General features: G+C 43.5%; 2 protein-coding genes across 10 annotated transcripts in view; one reads left to right on the forward strand and one right to left on the reverse strand.

Moving 5' to 3' along the window:
* UPK3A (uroplakin 3A) overlaps positions 1–6,509 on the reverse strand; it is a 69,949-nt gene extending 63,440 nt beyond the window's left edge. For all 4 annotated transcript variants that reach the window (XM_080556114.1, XM_080556117.1, XM_080556113.1 and 1 more), the window contains exon 1: positions 6,375–6,509. The gene's annotated coding sequence lies outside the window, so the exon portion shown is untranslated. The remainder of the gene's footprint in view (positions 1–6,374) is intronic.
* Positions 6,510–6,601: 92 nt separating this feature from the next.
* The window catches only part of KIAA0930, a 76,122-nt gene continuing 59,649 nt past the window's right edge, over positions 6,602–23,074 (forward strand). For 2 of the 6 annotated variants that reach the window (XM_080555981.1, XM_080555982.1), the window contains exon 1: positions 6,602–6,740. In XM_080555981.1, the coding sequence (XP_080412107.1) occupies positions 6,608–6,740 (133 nt within the window). In that variant the 5' untranslated portion in view covers positions 6,602–6,607. The other 4 variants (XM_080555979.1, XM_080555980.1, XM_080555983.1 and 1 more) reach the window with 3 other exon arrangements.

Raw genomic sequence — 23,074 nt, forward strand, 5'->3', positions numbered from 1 at the left:
TTAGCTCACTAGAAGAATCCCAGTTAGGAAATTATACCTGTATTTCTGAAGTGGTAAGTTTCTCCAAGAATAGCCAATTCCATGACTTATAAAAACTTATTAAAAAGAGTATTGGTAAGAGTTCTCAGAAGTCACTTGGCACTAAACACTGTACAAGCCACTGAATAACAACTGAGATCATTTTTACAGCTTACGTCTATAGCTACGCTAGCTAATCACATCTTCAGTTTACTGCTGGTATCAACAAAGTCTCATGTAGCCAACTGTGTGGGCTTTATACCTTAACATCTAAGCTTTAAATGTGGACAAAATGCATACCATCATGAATACAATGCTCAAAAGCATCAACCTAGCATAACAGTTGATGCCCTGTCTTCATAAAGTTCCTAATGTTTAACAGGTTTCCTTCCCTCCCTCACCCTGTTGACCAAAAGAGATCGTTGCCTTTTCTCTCAAATATTTCACATGCTTTCTTCTAAGCATGTTTATGCTCAACTAATGTGAGCCTTCAGTTTGTTTTGCTTTACAACTTAACAGAAAATTAGATTGAGCTCTTCTTATATATGTGACTTCATCTTCATAAAAGACATTAATTTCTCTCTGCCTCTGCAGAGCTTTGATAGTAAAGTACTGAATAATTTTGAATATCACGAGATTAAGTCCTGACCTCACTGGCACCTTTCTGCTAGAAACTTGAGTCAGTAAGGCCAAGTTTCACCCAAGATCACCTAGTCACATACAGTCTCCTGACCCTGAAGTTCTCTTCTAAGACAGAGAGAATTCCTCTAAACTTGAAGCATGATTGCCATTATCCATGTAGTATATAAATTTTAGATTATACATATTTGTATGAGTACCAGCATATTTCACAAAGGTGAAGAAATATCCTGATTAGATGTCATTGAAAGAGAATCTGAGCAGAGTTCAGCCATGCAATCTAGGGAAAACTTTTGTCCTAGAGGTAAAAATTAGAGAAAATTAACTGAATTTTCTTGAGTGTAGTTGAATTAATCTGAATGGTTACTTAAATATGAATCCAAAGGAAACTCACTGTAATGAGTTCTTTATCTACAGATGCCGTTTATGACATTTGTTAGAGCAGCCCAGCCTATAAAAGTCTTTTGTAGATTATATTTTGCTCTCCACTCACACATTTTACTTATTTTAAATATTAACTAATGTTATTAAATACTGAAATACTAATATAACTACACAATGTAGCATATTTAACGTAACTCATTGAAATAAAACTAAAATGACATTACAAAAGAGTTATGCTTAAGATATCCTGCAATGGAATTTTAAAAATAAAATTAAGTATTCAACCATTACTAAATATATTCATACAATTATTATCCATTTTGCTCCTACATTTCTAGAAGTCTTGAATATCTGTGTGTATACTTCAAAATCACATTTCCAAATTCCTATATATTTTGGAATTTACTGCTGAAATACTGATGAAAGTTCAGTTTAGAAGCTTATTGCAACATTTCTCAAGAAAACTTAACCATTATATCCTTTATAAACTGTTCATGATTTGTAAGCAAGTCATTTCTTTTACACCCTCTGTTACTGTCTGCTAGGATTTAGCTTTCTTCTTAAAGCTGGCTGAAACTTGTTCGGTTGTTATGAACAGATTTCACAGGTCTTAAATATCATTAAATGCCAACAGCTAGCACAAGATCCCAGCAGCAGTAACCAGATAGGTGCAACCCAGTGTTACACATGGGGTCCGTTCACAGCTCTGACTCATCTTCTCAAACTACTACAGACTTACCATCCAGTTCTGTCTAACTAGACCTGTCATCACACAGGACATAAGCAATACAATTCAGAAATCCGTAAAGCACCATAGTATTATCTCTACAAGCTGGACAATTCCTTATCTATTGCTGATCTTATGGTCAGAGTCTACAATACAGTAATATAGGCTAAAAGAACACAGATTCATTGAATTTAAACACTTGAAGGAGCTTGACAGTACATTAACATCAATTAACACTACAGTGCTAAGCAATGCTAAATTTGTCACTGCTTTGGACAGACTTGTAAGCAGATAACATGGAGCTTGCACAGGCCAGGTATCTCTGCTGTCTAAAGCAACTTCCCAGCTAGTTCAGCTCTTTCAGCAAAGCCCTGTAGTCTGACCACAAAGCCATCTTCAGACTGGCAGGAGTTACCTTCACTAAGGGACTGCCCATTTCCTCCTAGGAGATAGGAAGCTATATAACCCCAGAATTTACTATACAACCGCAAAATTTAATCGTTTCCTACTGGGACTTCAAATTTGCTGAACCGATGGAAGGTTTGAGAGGGTTTGTAAGTAGTGAGGATGGATACCTGGATACAATACAAGTGCAGTTCAGGGAGAACAATGAAACAGGGATACTGTGCAAGTGGCTTATAAAACCCAGAAGCCTATTACCCAAAGTCTATGGTTCACACCTCAATCCAATTAAGATAACTGCACTCTCACAAGCAGCACAGGAGCTACCTAGGATAAAAGGCTCAGGCACAGAAGACTCAGTTTTGGATGAAGAAGAGACAGATCAAACTTGTTTGAAATCTATTCATATGAGTTCAGACAAGTTTCCACTCCTACAGTGCAAGGCTGAACACCTCTGGCTTCCATTCAGCATATCCCAGGGCAGTTAACTAGTGAAAATAGAGACAGGTATAACAAGAGTAGTACAAAGAGGACACAGAAGGTCACAAGAAAGCTGAACAGGTAGAACACCTCTAACTTCAGAAATACGATGGCCTTAATGCTCTGGTGTACATTCAGGGGACCATCTAGAGAGTATAATTTTAAGCTGGAAGTTTTGTAACATTCTATAGTTTTTTTTCAGAAGCTTTAGTTGTAGGCTTGATCTTGGGAACAGAATTAATCTTGCACTTAACATTGGAAAGTTCCAAAAGTAATTTTGAAGCATCTTGCAAGCCACCCAATTTAACACATTTCATTGTGCCAGTCCCCAAACTGCTATGCTTCTTGAGTCTATATGCCTTGATGCAGTTAGGGAGGCAAGTAAAAGCTGCAGAATTCATGCTTACATATAAACTCACCTAATGGCCCACTGAATCATGTGCATGCCTCCAGCAGAAGACAGCAAAATGTTAAGGATGAGGATATTGCTATATATGATTAAGATATCATCAGGATTTTCAAGCAAGTTATTTAATTTCTTCACAGTCTATTATCAATAACAACCAGTCCAGAAAGATAGTAATGAGAGAGGGAGTTAGGAGGATCTTATCAAGTAGAGATAAAGCGCTGATGGCATTAAACTAGGGTGCTACTTAGTGTCTTTGCTAACTATGGTGCATTGTGCAAATTAACTAAAGCAAGAAGCCTTGGGCCCCTTACCAAGGTCAGTCTCCTAATAAGAGAGTGAGCCTATCTTAAGAAACTGGTAGAAACTGGTCCTGCGGATGGACAAGAGCCAAGGAGCAACTGAGTCTGCGCAAAGACAAGAGGTCAACTAACGGTGATGAGGAAGAGTCATCAACCTTCATCCCCACGACCCCTGACGACCACCACCAGAATACACTGCGCAAGCGCAGATGGGAGGAGTTAATGGAAATGACTTCTTGGAACTAATTTTAATACGAAGCGGGGACAGGTTATGAATATGTATATGTGTATTGTGAAATAACCAAGGCAAGTTGCCGCATCAGGCGCGCACAACTTTGGCGGGACTACCCCCCCGTGCTGCCCAGCGCTGAATAAACATACCTACTTTACAATCTTACTGATTGTGAAGTCCATTTTCCACAAGTCAGTAAAATGAAGGCACTTTGCATGTTCGTAACAGGTTAAGTAGTACTTTCAAAACTTCAGAGTTTCAAGGGAACATTCTTTTCCTGCGAAAGTGCTTGCACATGCATAGCTTGAAGTACACAAGGAACTCAGATCTTTGACAGGCTGCAAGTAGGTACACAAGTCTTGATAGAGTCAGCACTGCAAGGCATATATAGCATTGACTCACCCATTAGAAATACATTTAAGTGTTATTAGATAAGCCCATATCTACTAACTTCCAAGCCCATTTTAATTTTTTTTTTTTAAACTCACACACCTTGCAAGCTTATTAACATACAGCATAGACTATCACTATTAGCTGCTGACTATCTCTATTAGTTGCTGCTAAAATAAATACAGTAAGAAAAGCATAGCTGTGCACAGAACTGGAACAAGTTATTTATGCAAATGCAGCAAAACTTGACTGTTGACTAATTCAAAAGACATAACTCACAACGTTAAAACAGCTGATTACTTACAGCAAACTTGCCTATTATTTTATATTTCTGCTGTATAACACATATATCTTAAGTCCAAGCAATTCATCCAGCCTACCCACCTTGTTGATCAGTACACAGTTTTTACATCAGGGCACAAAGTACATTGTAACACCATTAACCACAAGAACCCATTATTGAGGCATAGTGCAGGGAACAGGGAAGGCCAGAGTCCAGTTCGTTAGGTACTTCCATAGTGATGGGGGAGGTCTACAGCTAAGCTGAGAAATCAGCCTAGACCAGCAGCAGCAGCCATAGCCCAAAGCTCCTCGACTGTAAGTCAGAGCCCCCAGGACAGAGCTTAAATAGAGCCCCCGGCCCACGGGTGGAGGCTGCAGGTCAGCCTGGTCAGGGCCATCAAGGCCTGTTTATTAGTGCTCCACGGGCCATAGTATCCTGTTGTAGGATACACAGCTTTTTGTTGTGTGTATAAGTGTTCTCAATAGGAGACTGTTATGGTAGGCTGGGGATCCTGATATGCGTTAGAACAACAGCATAGTCCTAGGTGCTGATGAAGAAGACCTTTAGGAGTAATATACCAAGGTAGAACACAATCCTCTATATTCCCTTGGAGTTTGGTTAGATGGAGGCTTTGTTATTTTAAAATATTCTGTGGGATCTTTAATAACTGAAATCAATCAACACTTTAGATCTCTAGCTGGTCCTAAGGATACTTAACCAATAGCCCCTTTAAGAAAACAGCTTTTATCCCTGTATATTCAGATCAAAAATTGTGATATACTAGGAGGTGCTTGTGGCTGGGAAAGCCTACCAGAAGAAAAACAACTGAGGATTTTGTCCGTGGGCCTGTTTTGACAGAAGCCAGGAAAAGTTGAAGGTAGGGATATGAACTGTTTAGAGACAGGAACACCATTTCTTTATACAGAATGCCTAGATGAGGCAGCAATAGGTTCACTTAATTGCTGTTTTTAAACTGGGTTGCTGGAACCATAGGGTAAATGGTAAAGGCTCAGCAGAGGGGCTTAAGGGACCAGAGGAACAGCAGAAAAGTTGTCTGCTGGCTGGTGATACAACAACTAAAAAGTATTTCCATGCATCCCCAATTTGATATTGGTACAAGGATCAAGCAGTAATTTACTGAGGGAAAATACCTGATCCTTAGCTAGTACACCATGGCATGAGGTAAAGAAGACTGTAAATTCCTCTGGCAGCAGAGAGATTTCTTTTTCCTGTCTGAAGGGTCTCATCTTGGCCATGTCAGGAGCAACCTGGAGTCTAACAGCACAGGATAGTCTTCTGCTCTTCTCCCCTTTGTAAGCCCAGGGGATAAACAACTCTAAAGCATGCATTTGTGGAGCCAGCATGAGACTGCAAACCTTTGTTCTTGAAAAGTGGAGAAACAGAACAACCAGATACAATAATGGCAGAGGTTTTTAAGTCCCTTAATTGTATGTCCATGCTGCCCATTGCATTCTAAAAACTAAATATTTTGCTGAAAAAATGCTGTGACTGCAAATTTCTCTCGTGTCCATTTCAGCATGTGGGCCTTCCACAGAAAATATTCTTGTCTAGGCCCCTGTAATAGGAAATCACTATATAGTTGTAAAGAGCAATCATTGATAGCTTATTTGTGTCAGAAGCTGGCTTGAAATTGAAATTAGCAATGTGGCATAAATGTATGCTATTTTGGAGAGCAATCATTCATCATTTGGAAGCTTTTTCTTTTCTTATTAAGCTCTAGCAGAAAGACGAGCTCTAAAGTGACGTCTAGCTCAAGTCTTAAGTTTTCTGACCTCTTTTCTCCTCCAAACTACCACCTTCAAAACTTAAGTTTCAAATGGGACTCGGGGGGGGGGGGGGGGAATGTTGCACAAGCCTCATGATATTTTTAGGAAGTGAGGAGGGAATAAAACAATACCGTTCAGTGAATTGTTTGCAAAAGAAAGGCAACTGTGTTGCTTTCCAGCTGCAGCCGGGCTGCAGCCACAAACTGAGGAAGGCCTGCCTACAGCTGGGGAGGAGGACTTGACGTAGGAGTGCCAAGCTGCCTGTGGGGCAGGCTGGGGCCCAAAGCGCCCCGAACCACCCCCCCCCCCAGGGCGCTTCCTTACCTCGCTGGCCGCAGCGCCCGTAGGGTCGGGCGGCCAGAGGCGGAAGGGCGGAAGGGTTGGTGCTGCGGGGCTGAGTGGCTCCGCAGGGGGAGCCCGGGAGCCGCGGTGGGCCGGGCCGGGCCGAGCCGAGCCGAGCCGAGCTGAGCCCTCCGCTCACTCACCGCCGCCACGGAGCGGCCCCAGCTCCGCCCGGCGGCGGTCCGGGCTGACATGAGAGCGGGGCCGGCGGCACCATGGCCTCTGCCGGCAGCGGGCCGCGGGACGAGCGGGCGGGCGGCGAGCCGGACCGCTCCCTGCAGCACATGCTGCGGGCGATAGCGGAGGAGCGCAGCCGCGCCGGGCTCCGCCAGGAGATCAGCGGCCTCGGTGAGTGGTGGCACAGCACGACACGGCCCGGCTCGGCCCGGCGGCGGTGGGAGCCCAAGCCCGGCCTGCGGACTCCGGGGGTGCCGGCGGGCGCAGCCCTGGGCGGCTCTATTGTCTCGCTGTCCTTGCGGCCAGCAGGCATCGTGTAACAACAATATATATATATATATTTTTTTTTTTTTCAGCGAAAAGTATTTTTTTTTTCGAATACAGATGTTTTTGTTCTGCTAGCCTGGCTCCTTGTGAATTTCCTCCCCACCCGTGAGGCCTCCGGGTGAGTGGGTGGCTGCTCGCTGTGGGCTGGACCATGCAGTGGTCGTGGTGGCGGTGGCTTTCAGCCTGGTTGTTTATGTCTCAGCCTGCGTTTTAGCGTGATGCTCCTCCGTTTAGCTGGTGGCAAAAACAGAATTATGAAATGGGAGCTTGAAGCAGAGGTTCAGTTGGCTTTCGGTGAGTAGTACAACAGCTGCCTTAACCCAGGCCCTTCACTAAGGGAAACTCTCCCAGCCCAGGTAATGAATGGAAATGGCGCGTTATTATATGCAACGGTAGAGATCATAACTCTGGGAGACAAGAGACTTTGATGTGAGGACAGCTTTCTGCCTTATTCGGGACTTTTGTAAATCCTGTGCTGTGAGGGATGGATGCGCAGGAGTGTTTGAAGAGGCAGGGCTTTCAGTTAGGAGCATGTCTGTGAAATCCTTCTGTTATTTCTTCCGTGTGGCCTTTGTTAATGGCTCAGCCTTCCTCAGCTCACTTTTCCCAAATATCTGTTTCCGAGTCTTTCTTTTTAACTCAGAATGAGTTTTTATTTGGGTTTTGTTGATCTCTGTAATGTGGGTTGGCATGGGAAATCCTGCTGGTTCTCCTGGGGTCCCATAGGGAGGAACGGGCTCTCCCTTCTTTATTTACATGTCTTGCGTGTAATGAAAGCTTGTGCAAATAGAGATAAATGGTGAGTCTTTCTTGTTTCTTTACGCTTTTCCTAATGGAATTGCATCTCCAGATTATATTGGAGTATAAAAATGTTATAGGGCTAAATAAAGTGTTGTGGCAAAGGCACTGTAAACAAAAGGGGGAAAAAATGACTGTGAGATCACATTCATTGAAAAGATGTTGTCAGCTCATGTTTGGCCATACCAAGTTTGAATGAGAATAAAAGCTCACTGGAATAGAAATACTGCCACTGGTTTCTTTTACTGGAATCAGCTGGTAAGAACACAGAAATGCTTCCTCAGCACTTGTGTTTGAACATGTATCCACAGCTACTTATCCTGAGAAGTCCTACTGTGTTGCTTTGGGACAGCCGTGCAAGCCATGGGACAGTACTGCACTTCTGTCCTGCCAGTTGGAGACTTGTAAGGAAAAACCCTGAAGAACTGCTCAGCTTGTCATGCTGAGAGCCTTATCCCAGCTGTGCAGGATCTCTCCTGTGTCTGTGCTGTGTGAGCATAGGTTATACATCGCCACAGGAGCGTCTTGGGCATTCAGTTTTTACAGTCAGGGAATGGAGCTGAACTTCCATCTGTAAGCACCGCTGCTTGATGGGCTGTAGCTGTCGTGCATTTCCCACTATCATGGCATCCTGCATGCAGAGAAGCGCTGTTGATACGGAGTGGGACCTCTCTCGGGATCAGAAACGCACGCTCGGATTGCCATGTGAACACTTAAATTGTTGCAACATCTCACCAGCTTTTTTTTTTTTTTAAATTTGTACCTACTATTCCTTATGGTTTGGGAGGGATGTATTGGAAAGTTTTGGTAAGGCCTAACAGGCAAAGAAGCTCTCAGTGCTATGAATTGCCACACTTATATATCAAAGGATTTTCCAAGATTTCCATTTCATAGTGTGTTGCACGTTACTTGGTACATAACATTGCCACTCCCTGTGAATTTGTGCTTTTTTCTTACTCAATGGTTTGTGGTTTAAAAAGGACAGTGGTTTAAGTACTTCTCTTAGGTAAAAATACTGAGCTTTTGGAGTTGGGCTCAGCAGAAACTGCAAATGGAAAGGCCATCAGGTGAAACCGTATGGCTGAAATTCATGCGCGTCTGGACTGCAATAGCAAATGCCGTTGCAGAGCATGAAAGGTAGCCAAAGTAGCCATAACCTAGCTACATTAGGCCCTGGTAGCAGTGCAGGCATAAAGGCACAGGCTTTCCCTTGAGCTCAGTGCTCATACAACTGGTTGTGGTCCCTTAAGGGTTCACACAGCTGACACAGAAGCTTTGCTCTGCATGCTTGAGTGTTATTATCCAAAACAGCCCTGATGGCTGTATGCTTACCTGGGCCAAGTCACGTGCAGGGCTGCAGGACCAGCACAGCTGTGGCTGATTTTTATGTGGGTGGTTCGTCTTCTTATAATGGCCAAATCCTTTTCAGCTGTGTCCAGAATCATGGTAGGCCAAATCAGTTGTGAGTTCTACTTGTTCTTGAAATCAGCTGGCAAAGGCCTTGATCCCTTTAAAAAAATCTGGGTTTTACTGAGTGTTGTTAACCCCTTTACAGTAAACAGGGACTCAGTGGTCAAATATGTGAAGCTTCTTCCTTTTTATGTTTCTTTTAAGTGATCCATTTCCTCAGTTTAAGGAGAAAACTTACTTTTGCTGATGCAGGGTTTTGGTGAAAATTGCTTTTTCTCAAGAATATCATGTGAGCGGTTAGAAAAATCTTGTCCAAAACTGTGTAAATCCCCTCATATGGGATTTTCCATGTTTTGCTGTTTGTGCAATGTAGAAAGTACAGCAAATCCCCTGACATCATGCTTCAGAATAATGACTCATACATGACTCTGTACCAAGCTGCTTAGAGGGAAGGATGGTGCCACTGTGAGAGGTCTGGGCTGCGTGTCAGTGTCATCCAGTTGTGTGGAGCATTATGCTAGCATTGCAGTCAAAGCTGGCTCTGAAATGCAGTTTGGTACAGCATTTAAAGTCGTTTTTATTCAGGGGGAATGATGGGCTTGCTTTGTCTTTTATCATAAAGCTTTAGATGCTGACAGGTTCATTGGCTGGCTGTGAGTACTGCACCCTTCCTTTTAGGACCTGCTTGATAAGAACATAAATAATGTGAACCGTGGACTTTCCAGCTGCTGATTTTCTGTCTGGAATCCCTTCCCGTGCTATATTTGCTCTCCTTAACCTCCTTGAAAATAAAGCTCTGAGGGTATTTTTGGCCAAAGCCCTGAACTGGGAGGGTTTTGGTTATGCCTGAAATGGCTGTGTAGTGTTCTAAGACGCTTAATTTCTTTGTGTCCTTCCGCCTTCCAGGGATGAATTGCCCTGTCTTCATTCAGTGCGGCATAATGTGCTTGGGTGGAGGTGTGACTTGCTACATACTGGAAATTATAATTAAAAAGGAGGAAAAAAAAAAGCAGGTAGGTCTGAATAATGTCTTGAACTGTGGCTGAGTGTTAATGGAGCTGTAGTGAGGCTTCTGGAAGGCAGCTGGTTCAGGAATAAGAGAGCTGTCAAAAATTGCTGTCACCGTGCACTGGGGATCTGCAATTCTAGTGTTTACAGGTGCCAGTCAAGAGGCCAGACCCTGCAGAAAGCCCAATAGTCCTATCAATAATGAAGTGCTTCTTCCCTTTGGCTTCCTGTAGGTAGAGGAGATGCTCTGTTTCTCTGACCTGCTGTTGATAAGGGGAGGGCAGAGGGATATGTTGTTGGCAGAGGGACAGCAGAAAGAGGAACCTTTATCCTTAAAGCCTGAGGATTGCATGGACTTGTTTGTGCAGCAGTGCTCCTCAAAGCTTGTCATGTGAGTAAAGGCAGTGGGATGATTCATGTGCCAAATGATCTTGATGAGTAAATCCTGGAAATAAGTAGGTCACTGGCCTTCTGGAGAAAAGGAAAGGACGGGGGCATATGCTAAGTGCTCGTGCACATGAGCATTGTGAAAATATGACAGGAACGTGAAGACCTCAGTGGGAAAACGTAGGCAGAAGGATGAAGCACGGCAAAATAAATGTTTGGAAAGCCAACTGGGTTAAAACAAGAATTAAAAAGAATTACAAATAATTCAGACTTGAAAGTACTAAATTCAGGCCTTAACTTCATCATAGTGTGGTAACTATTTTAATTAAATTATAATATTCAAACAGGATACATTTGTTTCTGGACCTCTGAAGAAAGTGTACCCGCTGAGTAGGTAGAAATATCTGCTGAGGATTTGCTGCACTACAGAACTTGTTTGACAGGAGTAACTTGGATGCAGAAAGAAAATACATTCTTCATTCATGTTTGTAACTGGTGCTAGTTTGGTGACTTGTCCCCTCAAAGCTGAGAGACTACAAAAGCTGGGAAGCTTTGTTTTCTTTTGATGTGTGAATAACAAGAAGGTATGTAAATCGCTTCTGTTCTTCTGAAAGCTTGAGGGACACATGCAAACAGTCAAATTGACTAACTTACAGATAAGTTCCCCTGTAATGGGTTAATTTATTATACATATGTATTGCTAAACTTTATTCAACACATTTAGAAGTTTTTTTCAGTTTAAAATATTCTTTTATTAATTGTACCTTAATATTTGTACAAGTGCTTTTGTCCTGTTGATAACACCTTTTGCAGCTAAGAATGGAAAATGTTCAATAAGGATGAATATTCAAATTCTGAAAAAGTATGTTACTGTAAGTAACTTAAAAATAGTAAAATTAAAAGAAAAATAGAAAAAAGAAGTGCATGGAGTAGCTTCCTAATGAGTAAAAATATCTCAGTGTTCCAGCCAGGAAGAATCTGTTTTTCCTTCTAGGAAAGGTTCTAGGAAGTACGAATGCAATGCAAGATTAAAATAGATTATTTGAATCTGAGTTAAGTAAGTATATTTTGAAGTCAATGATGTAACCAGCTTACCCAGGGTATTGAACCTCAGATCCACTGGAGAAATTTGAGCAAACAGCAAGCATATTTCAATGAGAAAACATGTATAATTATTTTTTTAAGGTAGAAGGGGAAGATAAGTTTAAAGCTGCTTTTTTTTTTCTTGCTTATATGGGAAAACTAGCTAGGAGAGAATTCTGAAGTCAAGCGTGCCTGTGTACATCTGACCTGACCTGTAGTACTGCTTGGGCACGGATGCTGGTGGAAAAGCTGTAGACCATGGTGGAGCCCCCTCTGAGACCCCATCGTGTTGGTGCTGGGGTGGGAAGGGGTGTCTGTTTGTCCAGCAGCCCTGCGTGCAGGACCAAAGAGGTGAGGGATGTGCTCTCTAGATCGTGTGAGGGATCCCCTCGCGCTCTATTGCAGCAAGGAGCAGGGCCAGCCACATAAGAGGAGCCAGCAGTGCTCATCTGCAACGGGCCTCAGCAACCAGCATCTGTGTGAGGAGTGCTGTTTATACTCCCAGTACATCAGGCGTGTGCAAATCTGGTGGAGGGTAGCTCTGTGTGCTTGCTTCAGGGCTGGAGTGAGTAATCTTATAAACCAGGATGTAGCACTGGTCTTTAAGGTAGCATCTCTTGCTGTAATGCATCAGTGAGGACAAAGTGGGGGAAGGCGGATGCAGGGAAGTGTACTTTCACTGAAGGACAGGATACTTAAGAATATTAACTTAGGATCAAGCCTGTAATGTCTGCTTCCTTCTCATCTACTTTTTAAAGTATCACCTTATGACAGCCATATAAGACAACTTCTGGACTCTCAGGAAGCTGATTGCATCTGTTTCCTACTGACTACTGTGCTGTGGAGAACGGCAGTCTGGGATACGACCTCAGGGCTGCAGCCCCCCAGAGTAAATAATCATTTTCTTAATTTTTTTTTTTTAGTTATTAATTTAAATTTCTATTTTGCTGGTTTATTAGAACCCTGCTGACACTGTTGGAGCTAATGGCCTGTCAGGCTTTCCATTGCACACCAGTGTTTTCAAGGGATTTGTAACTTAACTATGAAAGCTAGCTTCTGGCAGGAACTTGACAGACATCATCCCAGATCAATAATATGATGTTATCTTTCTGTTATGGGTTTTACATATTTTTGACCAGCTGGGTTATTAGTTTATTCTTTTTTTAATGGAGATGGTTTAGGGATTTCCATGTCCTGCTCAAGAATATAAATGTTCAATTTATAAGAGTCAGACTGGAGATGTTGCAGTAAGGAGGCAGATTGAAACAACAACAAAAAAAAGTTAAAAACAAAGCAAAAAACAGCTAAAACCAAAATATCCTTTAGATCTCTGTTGCCCCAGCTAAATAGGCAGTTTAGTTTTTAAAACAAGAGGCATGCTGCTGTTTGTTGCTGGCTGCTCTCTCTTTCTCCTTTTTTTTTTTTTTTGAAGATGAGTCTCGTAGAGCTGAATTACCAGTCTGGAAGCCTGACAACGGGAGTAGTTTTAAAATCCCGATCTCTATGGATGTAGTTGTAGTTAATAACTCTTCAGTTTTGTTGTTCTAGCAGTATACTGCATTAATCTTTAAAGGGACTACTGGTTGCAAATCTATTTTGAAGTCTGGGTTCTGTTTTGACCTTTAAAATGGATGGGAGGTCTGGTTTCGTGATTGAAGTACGTCTCGAACTGTAATGGCAAACTGGATCTTCTAAGGATTTAACAGTATATGTTAGGATTCTTTCCAAAGAAATGAAAAACCGTATTTCCTGAAGGATGAAAGGATGAAACATGTGGGTCTCCCTCCTCATCTTCTGTGTTCAGAATGAACTCATCAATAGAAAAACTCAAAGGATGCAAACTTGGCAATAGTTCAAATACACCGTGTTAAATTTAGGCTACACCTGTGGAAAAGCAAACCCCTGCAATTAACTGAATGATTATTGCTGCATCTAGTTACCCTTGTGAATGGGATAAATAGGAGCAGGGTATCAGCACAATGATATTATCATGAAGTGAAAGTATGCAAAGAGAGTACCATTGTGCTGCTCTTTTAAAGGAGTTGTGGTAACCTGAGCATGCTGCAGCGGTTCTGTTGACTGATGTTGCTAAGATGCAGCAACAGTCCTGAGTGGTTTTTCCTCTGAATTCTTACCATTTAAAGGATGAATACTGCATGTAAGGATTTATAGGGTTTTCTGCCAACCTGCTTTAGAAGGTTTTAAAACTGAGGTTCGTGTTGTTTGGTTTTGCTTGGTCTCTCAGTGTGCTGGTTCAACACAGAAGTTGAACCCTGAGAACAGTATTATTTATTTTCCTTTTCAAATGTGAAGTTAAAGATTAAACAAGGGTAGGAGAACTGTAACTTTCCAGGTGTTCTAGAACTATGTTTGAGGCCACCCAATCTATTGTACTGTCTGGTATCCTTCATGGGAAATTGCATTGTTGGACTCTGTCTTTCCCCCTTTAACCATAACATGCTCACTCAGCCTTGCTGAGACTGCCCCTGGCTTTGATGTCAGTTTTTGGGTGATGAAAATCTTTACAGCTCAATTGTGACCTAGCTTTTCATGAGCTACCACACGGAGAAGAGAGGCCCTATATCGATAATTGCCAGAGGCCTCCTCCACAGCTGGATTCTCAGTTTCAGGAGGCTTGCATTAAGCATTGCGGCAGCTTTATCAGTCCATTTTGGCTATGGAGTGTCAGGTCTTCTGTAGAAAGATAAGCAGTGCTAAGCCTTTGTATGCTTGGGTGGTGCTTCTCTTGATAAGATGGATGTGGAGAGTGCATTACTTCCAGTTATCTGTATTTGGAAATAATACAGGTAGTTTTAGCTCCAGTCTCTGTATATCTAACTACAGTCTCTGTATATCTAACTACCAAGTATGGGTAAAAGAGGAAAAGTGTGTTGGGATGTGGCGTAATGACCACACGGACACCAGGGTTCTTTTAAGATCAATAACTTCAACTTACTTTATTGATGACAATAACTTCAACTTCTATTATTGAGGACATAACTTCAGCTAACTACTTTACTGAGGACAGGTTCCCGTCTTATACCATTAGCTCTACAGCAGTACTTTTCCACTAACTATTCATTGGTTAACAACTTTGCCTGGCAACAGCAAACATTTAGAAACTTCCATGTCTTAAGGGTTGGAGAACAAGTAGTTTGAGACAGCAAGGTGTCTCCTGATTCACCCTTCTTTGTTCCTTCTAAACTCTTTACATTCTTCATGGCCTCATCGTTAAGAGTCCGATGTTATCACCAACCGTGGGGCTTGTTGACCCCCATGGCAGTACTCCCACATTGGGACTTCTGGGGTCTGTCCCACAGAGCTCCATCTAATCAGCTGGTACTTGAGAGATGGATTAAAATACCAGTGAAGCTAGAGCTGGTTTTGTACTGTGAAGAGTTTGATTTAATGGCATGTAGATGCTGAAACACCCTCACGGTGAGGGAAATGTTTTGAAATGGATTTACAGTAGTCTAAGGGACGTGAAAGATTTCACCAGAAACGTGTTCGTTTGCTTGTCTGTCTGTTCAGAGAACAAATACAGCAGTTCTTGAATGCCTAACAATGTTATATTTCTAGTAAAGAGCATGTTCACTAACCTGCTTTAAAGGGCCTTTGGAGGTGGTTTTAAATTTCTGTAAATGGCAGTGCTCTGCAATTCACAGGGTGTTTGGTGTGACTTTAAGTAATCAGTTTTAAGGAGATGAATTTTTTCCCTCCTAAGTGTCATTCCTGTTCAGTTGCTGCCTGCACCCATCTTTCCCAAAACAAAGCAGCAAGCTCATCGTGGCGTGTCGTTGAGATAAGAGCTCTATGTAAACCCACACAGCTTTCTAAATAATCATAATACAAAGCTTTATACACTTCATAGAAATGCTTAAATTCTTTTTTGCTTGGTTTTAATGGGAAGCTTAATTCTGTGTAAATAATGAAGATCTGAATGTGTGACCTGTGTTTTCATAACAAGGGTGATTAAACTCTGTAGTCAAAGCACCATGTGAATTGTTAACAGGCCATGTTTTATGTGAATAAATTGTGTCACGTTATGGGTCAGAGAAAAGGCTAGCAATAAATATGTGAACTAATTTCATCCTCTTTATCTTTCGATCCTATAAGTACAGATTACATTGTGCTGCATTGTTTGGTCTGACTAGTTAGATATTCATATGGGAATGGTTCATAGGCAGCATTTTTTTTTGCTTTCAATTAAAAAAGTAATGGATGGAAAGATGTGCATGAGGTGCTTGTGAATGAAGGTGTCTTTAAAATGTTGCAGGATCAGAATAACTGTTGTGAAACGTTTTACTTCTATTCAACAACTGTCAGGCTAGTTCATTTGTTGAGATGTATGTGTATACATATGTATAATTCCACACATTGTTCCTATGACAAGATTTAAAAAAAACAAATTGCAGAAGAAGGATGGATTTAGTACCTGTTCTGTGTTTCCTTGCTCCTGGCTGCTCCTAGAAGTCAGTGAAAAAGCAGTTGATCCTAACATTTAAAATAAAAAAAAAAAAGACAAAATGTGAGATCCAAAGTACATTCTTTGCTGTTCCTTCAATTTTGTGGGTTTGCATTTATTTAAAAATTAACAATTCTAGGTGGCTCCAATATGAAGCGATTGAAAGCTTTGGCGTTGCTTGGAATCCTGTCTGGTGGCTCACCGTGTTCTGCACTGAGGCCTCCTGGTTTGGCTTTGTCGGTGATACTGGAAGGTAGGCCTGGCACCCAGAGCAGACATCTGTCCCTTCTCTGGAAGCTGTGCTCTGCTCTGTGCAGGGCAGTCCGTGCCACTGGCTAGCGTGGCCAGGAGCATTGTCTTCAGCCAGCAATATTTTATAGCCAGAAATGTTTTTCCAGTGTCACTAGGGGTAGAAGGCTGTCATCCACCTGATGTTTGCTTGGGACTCTGAGTCCTCAAGCAACCTGAGGTTTTATCATTATCTTTGTTTTTACTGGATGTTTCTGACCCTACCTAAAGAGGGGGAGGAATGAGCCATTCTCTAGACTAGAACCCAACTGAGGTCTGTAACCCTGCATAGAACAAGGCTGCACCAAAAATTAACACAGAACTTCAGAGATATGGGTTTAGTTTCCATGCGTGTGTGGATTTTGCGTGTAATTTTGGGGCACTCTCTGTGCTTGTGTTCCACATCTGTTATGGGGTGATAAGTCATTGCCTCAGAGGGAAAACTCTCCTGTGGTTGACAGTTCTTCCAGTATCGTAGGTTCAAAGTGTGGCTGGGATCTGCGAGCCCTCTCCATCAGCAGCACCCTGGAGGAGGGGAATAGTGGTGGAGTGTGCTGTTTGTCTGGCGTGGATGGTCCTCTGCGGCTCTGAGCTGCCTGGTGTGGCAGAAAGCAGAGGGCTAACAGGTTGTATACTGCAGCATTCAGGGATTTAAAGGCTGTATTTCCTGTCTGAGCAAGAACAATGCCTGTAAATAATACATAATTTTGCTTTATTAAAAAAAACCATAAACATGAGGCTGTTGTTGTTTTGTGGTTTGTTTGTTTTTTTTTTTTTGTGGGGGGGGGGTCAAAACTTGAATTGTGAGTTTTCTGGCCTGAATTATTCTGGATTCCTATGTACATGCCTGAGGTGAAGAAAACTACGGGCTCAAATTCCTGTCTTGGGGTGTTTTGAAACAGGCAAAAGGGAAGCATAGGCATGTTCCTCTTCCTAGTTTCTTGGCAAGAAACTTTAAAGTAAGTCACAAATGCTTCTGCAGCAAAATGCTGTGAGAAACGCAGCAATTAAAAATGTAACGCTGAGCTTGTACTTGGTTGTCGCTGTCTCTTAAGCCTGAAGTTTAGGGTATTTTCTGAAACTTACAAAACACACACGGGCTTGGGGGTGGAATCTGGATTTCTGTGACTGTCTGAAGCCTTTATGCATCTCTTCAAATGTACGGTCTATGCTGCAGTGCTATGATTGATTGGAAGAATATTAAGGTATAGATTCTTTATTAGAGAACTGTTGTGACAGCATAGAAAGGCAGTGAACTCTGTGATCAAAATCCCATGGCAGGGTGTTTGTAAGGTAGCTATTGGCCAATGGTAGGGAAAGGCAGAAAAAGACATTGCCCTCTTGTGCTTTTGCTCAGGAATTTTCTAAGTAAGACCTTTCTTTCTCAACTCACATGCTCCTACTTGAGACCTTGTAACTGTCATGAGATAGAGGTAGTGATTTCTCAACAGATGAACGTTGCAACTGCTTTTTGTTTTATAAACCGTGTTTCTTAACTATTTTTAAATCCAGTGAGAGTGGCTGTGTGGGTGCTAAGGAGATGTGGTGGCTGGGAGAGAGACCCAGAGTGGGAGAGAAGGCAGAAGAAACAGAGCAGAAGTGTCTAACCACAGTCACGTTATGGGTCAGAGAAAAGGCTAGCAAGTCTCTTAACTGTTTAGTCCAGTATCATATTCCCTGGACTCCAGTTTCGTACACTTGTGCAGGCCTGCCAGTTCCATAGGAATTAGTAGTTGTGCAAAGGCCTGAAGGAGAAATTAGAATGGTGATGCTAATGGAAAAGAGCAATGGAAAGAGATGGCATGTTTTCCGCAGCTAACTTGTTAATGGTAGGTTAAAATTCCATTAATTAAACCTAATAGCAGCTTCGTGGTAGTTGCTGTTTATCTGAGGTTGTAGGGTGCTGTACTCGGGGCTTTCAAGGAGCAATATCTTTCCTCACATTTACAAGTTGGCTGTAGCACAAAAGGCTGGTGTGCTGTAATGGGGATTGATGGTCCCCAGATACGCTCTTCTGCCAGTGCCGACAGGCCACCCAGAGGCTGATCTCTTGCCCCTTTGGGCAGTCTCACAGTGAGGTGATATGCTGGTGGAGGAAACCTTTTCCTTCTTTGTATGGATGTGGTGTGTTTAAAGAGAGGGGCCTACCTTTGCAGTCAGAGGAGGCTTCCTAGGGGGTGTAAGTGGCAGAGACTCTTCATTTTTAGCTGAACAGGTAAAAGTTTTATCTGAGAAGTCTGTGTCAATAATAGGAAGGCTAAAGGTAGATCTGCCAAATGAACTAAAATATCTAGGCATTAGCAAGGGCATTCAATTTGTTGGGCATAACATTCAATACCACTTTGCTTTGTTATGAAGGCTTTAGGAAAGCCACCCTAAGGAGGCTTGATTTTTTTTTTTCCCCCCACTGTTTTGTTCTTGGGTGTGTTTTTTTTGCCCCCCCCCCCCCCCCCCCCCCCCAATATCCAGTTTCCTGCTTCTGTAAACCTGTTTTCCTACGTATGTGTGCCAAGCTGACCACCCAGTTGACAGATCCAGTGTCAAAGAGGTTTTTGAAATCTTGGCCCCAGGATGGGGTGAAGCGTTGGTCATCAGCTTCTGGAAGTGAGCAGGCTTGTGGTTGGGAAGGCAAGTGAGAATTACAGCTTTTGGATGAAATTACCAAGTGTTTACTCAGAAAGCTGCTGCCAATGTTTCTACTTAAAAACAAACTGTATTTGGATAATACCGGGTTTTGTGTGTTTTCATGATTGCAGCCAGGTGTAGGAAATCTCTATTTTCTTACAAACTGCTGTTGTAGTAACTCTTTCCTTCTGCCTTGATAGTGTGATGTTAACTAGAAGCATGCAGTAGGGAGAAGATGATAGGGAAGGTAAGTACTTGAAAACATAAGAAACAACCCTACTAGGTAGTTTTATAAGACCGGAATTCTTCTGAAATATGATTTCGTGGTATTACCTCCTCTACCACAATAGTCTCTTAGATAGTGCAGGAGTATTAATTATGAAAATGGAGACATTAAATGCCATAAATTTCAGTACTGGCAGACTTTGACAGGCATGAATGATATGGCTTAGAACAAAAATGCTCTGTGTATATATGTAGGATATGCTTGTCCTGTTCCAGACAGGTTCCTGCAGTCAGTAGTGCCAGCATGCTTTGTAAGTTACCAAGTGGTCTTCAGAGACTTCTTGGGAAGTCTGAGGCTGCTGCTGGCAGATCCTGGAAAGCAGCAGTAGGAAATGTGTAACCACTTGTCCCTCTTCCACCGGGTTTGAAGTGATTGATTGCATCCAGTGGAATTGCGGTTGCCTCTGTTAAAGGAGGCCAGTCCCAATTGGTACTCTTGCCACTTGTTCCCAATGAGGCTCACTTTGGCCTTCAATATAACGAGCTGTTGGGATCCCCCTGTCGCTCCAGAAACAGATGGGTTCTGCCCTTTCATAGCATGATGACCTTAGGGTGCACCATTGTCCACTAGAGACTTGTACTTCTGTGGGTCCGATGTGCCATGCCATCGGATCCACACAGTCCCGTACATCCAGTTGTTCCTTTCCTCTGCCTGGCAAGAGGCAAGGCCCTCTAGTCCTGATCACAGTATCCATCACTCAGTTCTTCCAAATGCAAAGCAGAAGTCTCTTTGTTAGGGTCAGGAATAACATCAGCCCTTCTAATCCCTCTGGGGGACTGCCCAACAGAAACTGGAGCAGTAATTTTTCTAGGAGAACAAATTCGGGCTGCTTTTTTTCCCTGCATGTCATGTACCCCAGTGGCTAGGGTTGAGATAGGCTTGCCATCCCACTTCTTTGTGTCCTCTCCATGGTCACACGGATAAAACCACAGGGTGCTGTGTGCTGTGCAGCCATGGTCCTCTGTCCCTTGAGTAGAAAAATGCTTACTCTTAATAACTGAGATACTGGTCTCTGTGGGTAAGGAGGAAGATGTGTTCTTCAGGATGTTGGACCTGTTGTGACAGTTTCTCCCCAGCTGAGAAGCAGGCCCATCGGAGGAGAGAGAGCTTTTCTTCATATTGCTGAAGCTGGCCGGTCACAAAATCCAGCGTTGGTTCCACTCCATCACTCCAGTTCTTTGCTGCCAGCCTGCAGAGTGCTCCATAAAAACATCTGCCACGTGGACTGCTTGCACCAGACTTCATCTGCATCCTTGGTTCTGCGCTCTCACCCCCCCTCCTCAAAGGTGTGTGGGGGGGAATATGATGGGAAAGAAAAAGGCTCACAGTTTGAGGTAAGGATAATTTGATTAGGGAAATTAAATTTAATTTAGGGAAAAGAAAGTAAAATGAAGCAAAGGCTCTGCAGATGCGAAGAGAGAGAACAATTATTCTCTACTTCCCTTCAATGAGTGATGTCCAGCTGCATCTTGTGAAGCAGGGGCTCAGTACATGCAGGGGTTGTTGGGAAGACAGCCATTTTAATAATGAGCCTCCATCCCTTTCCCCAGCTTTTATTGCTGAGTGTGACACCACACGGTATGGGATATCCCTTTGGTGTGTTTAGGTCATCTGCCCCAGTAATGTCCCCTCCCCACCCCTTGCTTATCTCCAGCCTGCTGATACCTATACAGTTGGCCCTCCGGTTTAGCTACTGTGTTAGCTGGTTGTCAGAGACCTCTTCCCCTTGAGGGTGCTGAATTGTGTTAACCACCATTTGATAGGTGCAAGCCAGGCCCCAGCACAGCAAGCTGTAAGTCTCTGGTATTGCCAGGATCAGGGCATACATCTTTCCAACATTGTCAGGTTTTTAGGGTTCCACACTTGTTCAGGGATGAAGTTCAAAGCCATCTGAGGAGACCACTGTAACAGGTACCTGACCATACCGTCCCCGACACCTTGCCACTCACCACCATGCTGCCTTGGGACAGCATCCTGGTGTGGTATTCTTATCCTTAGGGGGAAAAAAAAGAAACATGTTCCGGAGACCTAGCAATAGCATTATGTTGGTTACCCAAGGATGTTCAAAGTACTGAAAAGCTGCTGTAATTAGCCCAGAGAGAAAGGAGGAGGTACCATTCCTAATATCCTCCACCAGTGGGTTCCTGAAGGAGGGAAAAAAGAGTGTAGCTGTTCATTCTCTCCAAGAGATGGTTCCCAAAGTATGGAGATGATAGCAATGCTGGGCATGAACACCAGACAAGGCTAAAGGCCAGTGCTTTACAGCACAGTGAGCTGAAGGAAACAAACAGCCTTCAACAAGCTCTCCAATGTGGTACATAGCAAAAGATAGAACATGGCACAGGTCACATCAAACAGGATTGCAGAACAACATTAACAGCAAACCAAACTAGGGGCTCAGTACACATAGGGGTTGTTGGGGAAGACAGACATTTTGATGAGCCTTGTTCCCCTTCCTCAGCTTTTATTGCTGAGTGTGACACCACACGGTATGGGATATGCCTTTGGTCAGTTTTGGTGATGTCCCCTCCCCACCCCTCTGGCCCATCCCTAGCCTGCTGTCTTTGGGGTTTGGAGGGAGTCTCGGTGCTGTGGGGCACAGCTCAATGATAGACAAAACACTGGTGCAGTATCAGGGCTGTTTGAGCTGCAAGTGCACTCCTGTATGGGGTGCTGTGGGGGAAGTTAATTCTATCCCAGCCAGACCCAGCACAGGCATCTATCAGGAACTCTGCGTATACGTGTTAGATTAGCGCTGGCTCTCCTTGTTTTTAATTACGAGGTTCTGATAATTCAGTTCCACAGCCAAACTTCTTGTTAATCAGTTCAGAGTTACACAAACGAGTCGTAATGAAAACAGTGCTGTAATGATATCTAATACTGGGAGGCAGCCCGAGATCAGTGTTCCTCTTTGCAGCCTAGGACAGTTTCAGGAAGGGGATGGGGATAATGAGCACTGTGGGGTTCTTCCTTTCTTGGGAAATAGGGCATTGACAGTTCCTCTCTGGAGCCTGCTGAATCCCTTGTGTGAGTGGGTGCCCAGACCAGCTGCGCTGATCCCCCATGTGTCTTCCTGGGCATCTTCCAAGGGCTTGTTGCAAAAGTAGAAATGGTGTATGAAATTGTAGAAGGTACTTGTTCAAGGGCCATGACAGAAGTTGGGAAAACAGAACTGAATGTGACAGCTTCTGGAGAGCAAAGACTACACTCACCTCCAAAGCCTTAGGGAGGTTTGTTTCATCTTACCTCTTGTGTTTCTGCCTCTGTTTTTGGCAGTCACCATGTGAAGGTCAACCAGGGGTGTGTGTCAGGACCAGCTGTGCAGCGCTGGGAAGCAGACTGGGGCTGTGTCCCCATGGTGCATCCCAGTAAGTGCTGCTCCCGTGTATAGCTGCGGGGCTACTGTGTCACGGTGGGGGTTGTGAGGTGGCAAGTGCCAACACTCCTGTGACAACCACAGAGGTGACGGGAGGAACAGCTCTGCAGCGGCAGGTTACGAGCAGTAGGAGTGCTTCCAGGCCTTGCACACTCCTCGAGGAGTGCGTGGCGGTGAGTGGCCAAGTGGCCATGCTGCACGGAGAAGGGAAGAGGAGCAGCCCTCCCAAGTGTGTGCAGGTCCTGCAGCCCACCAGGGACTGGCAGGAGGAATGCGAGTGGGAGCAGAGGGAGGCCATGGCCAAGCATCCCTGCCTGCCAGGCACATCAGGTCTCAGCATGAGTTTAGTGGAGGAGCCCCTGAGGGGCACCAAGGATATCTGGCCATCCAAGAGGTCTTTGTGGTGGAGGCGGCTCATCGCTCATCTGCCTGGGTGGGAGAACCCCTACATG

The sequence above is a fragment of the Anser brachyrhynchus genome (assembly GCF_964034855.1).
Source record: "Anser brachyrhynchus genome assembly, chromosome: 1".
Classification (NCBI taxonomy): Eukaryota; Metazoa; Chordata; class Aves; order Anseriformes; family Anatidae; genus Anser; species Anser brachyrhynchus.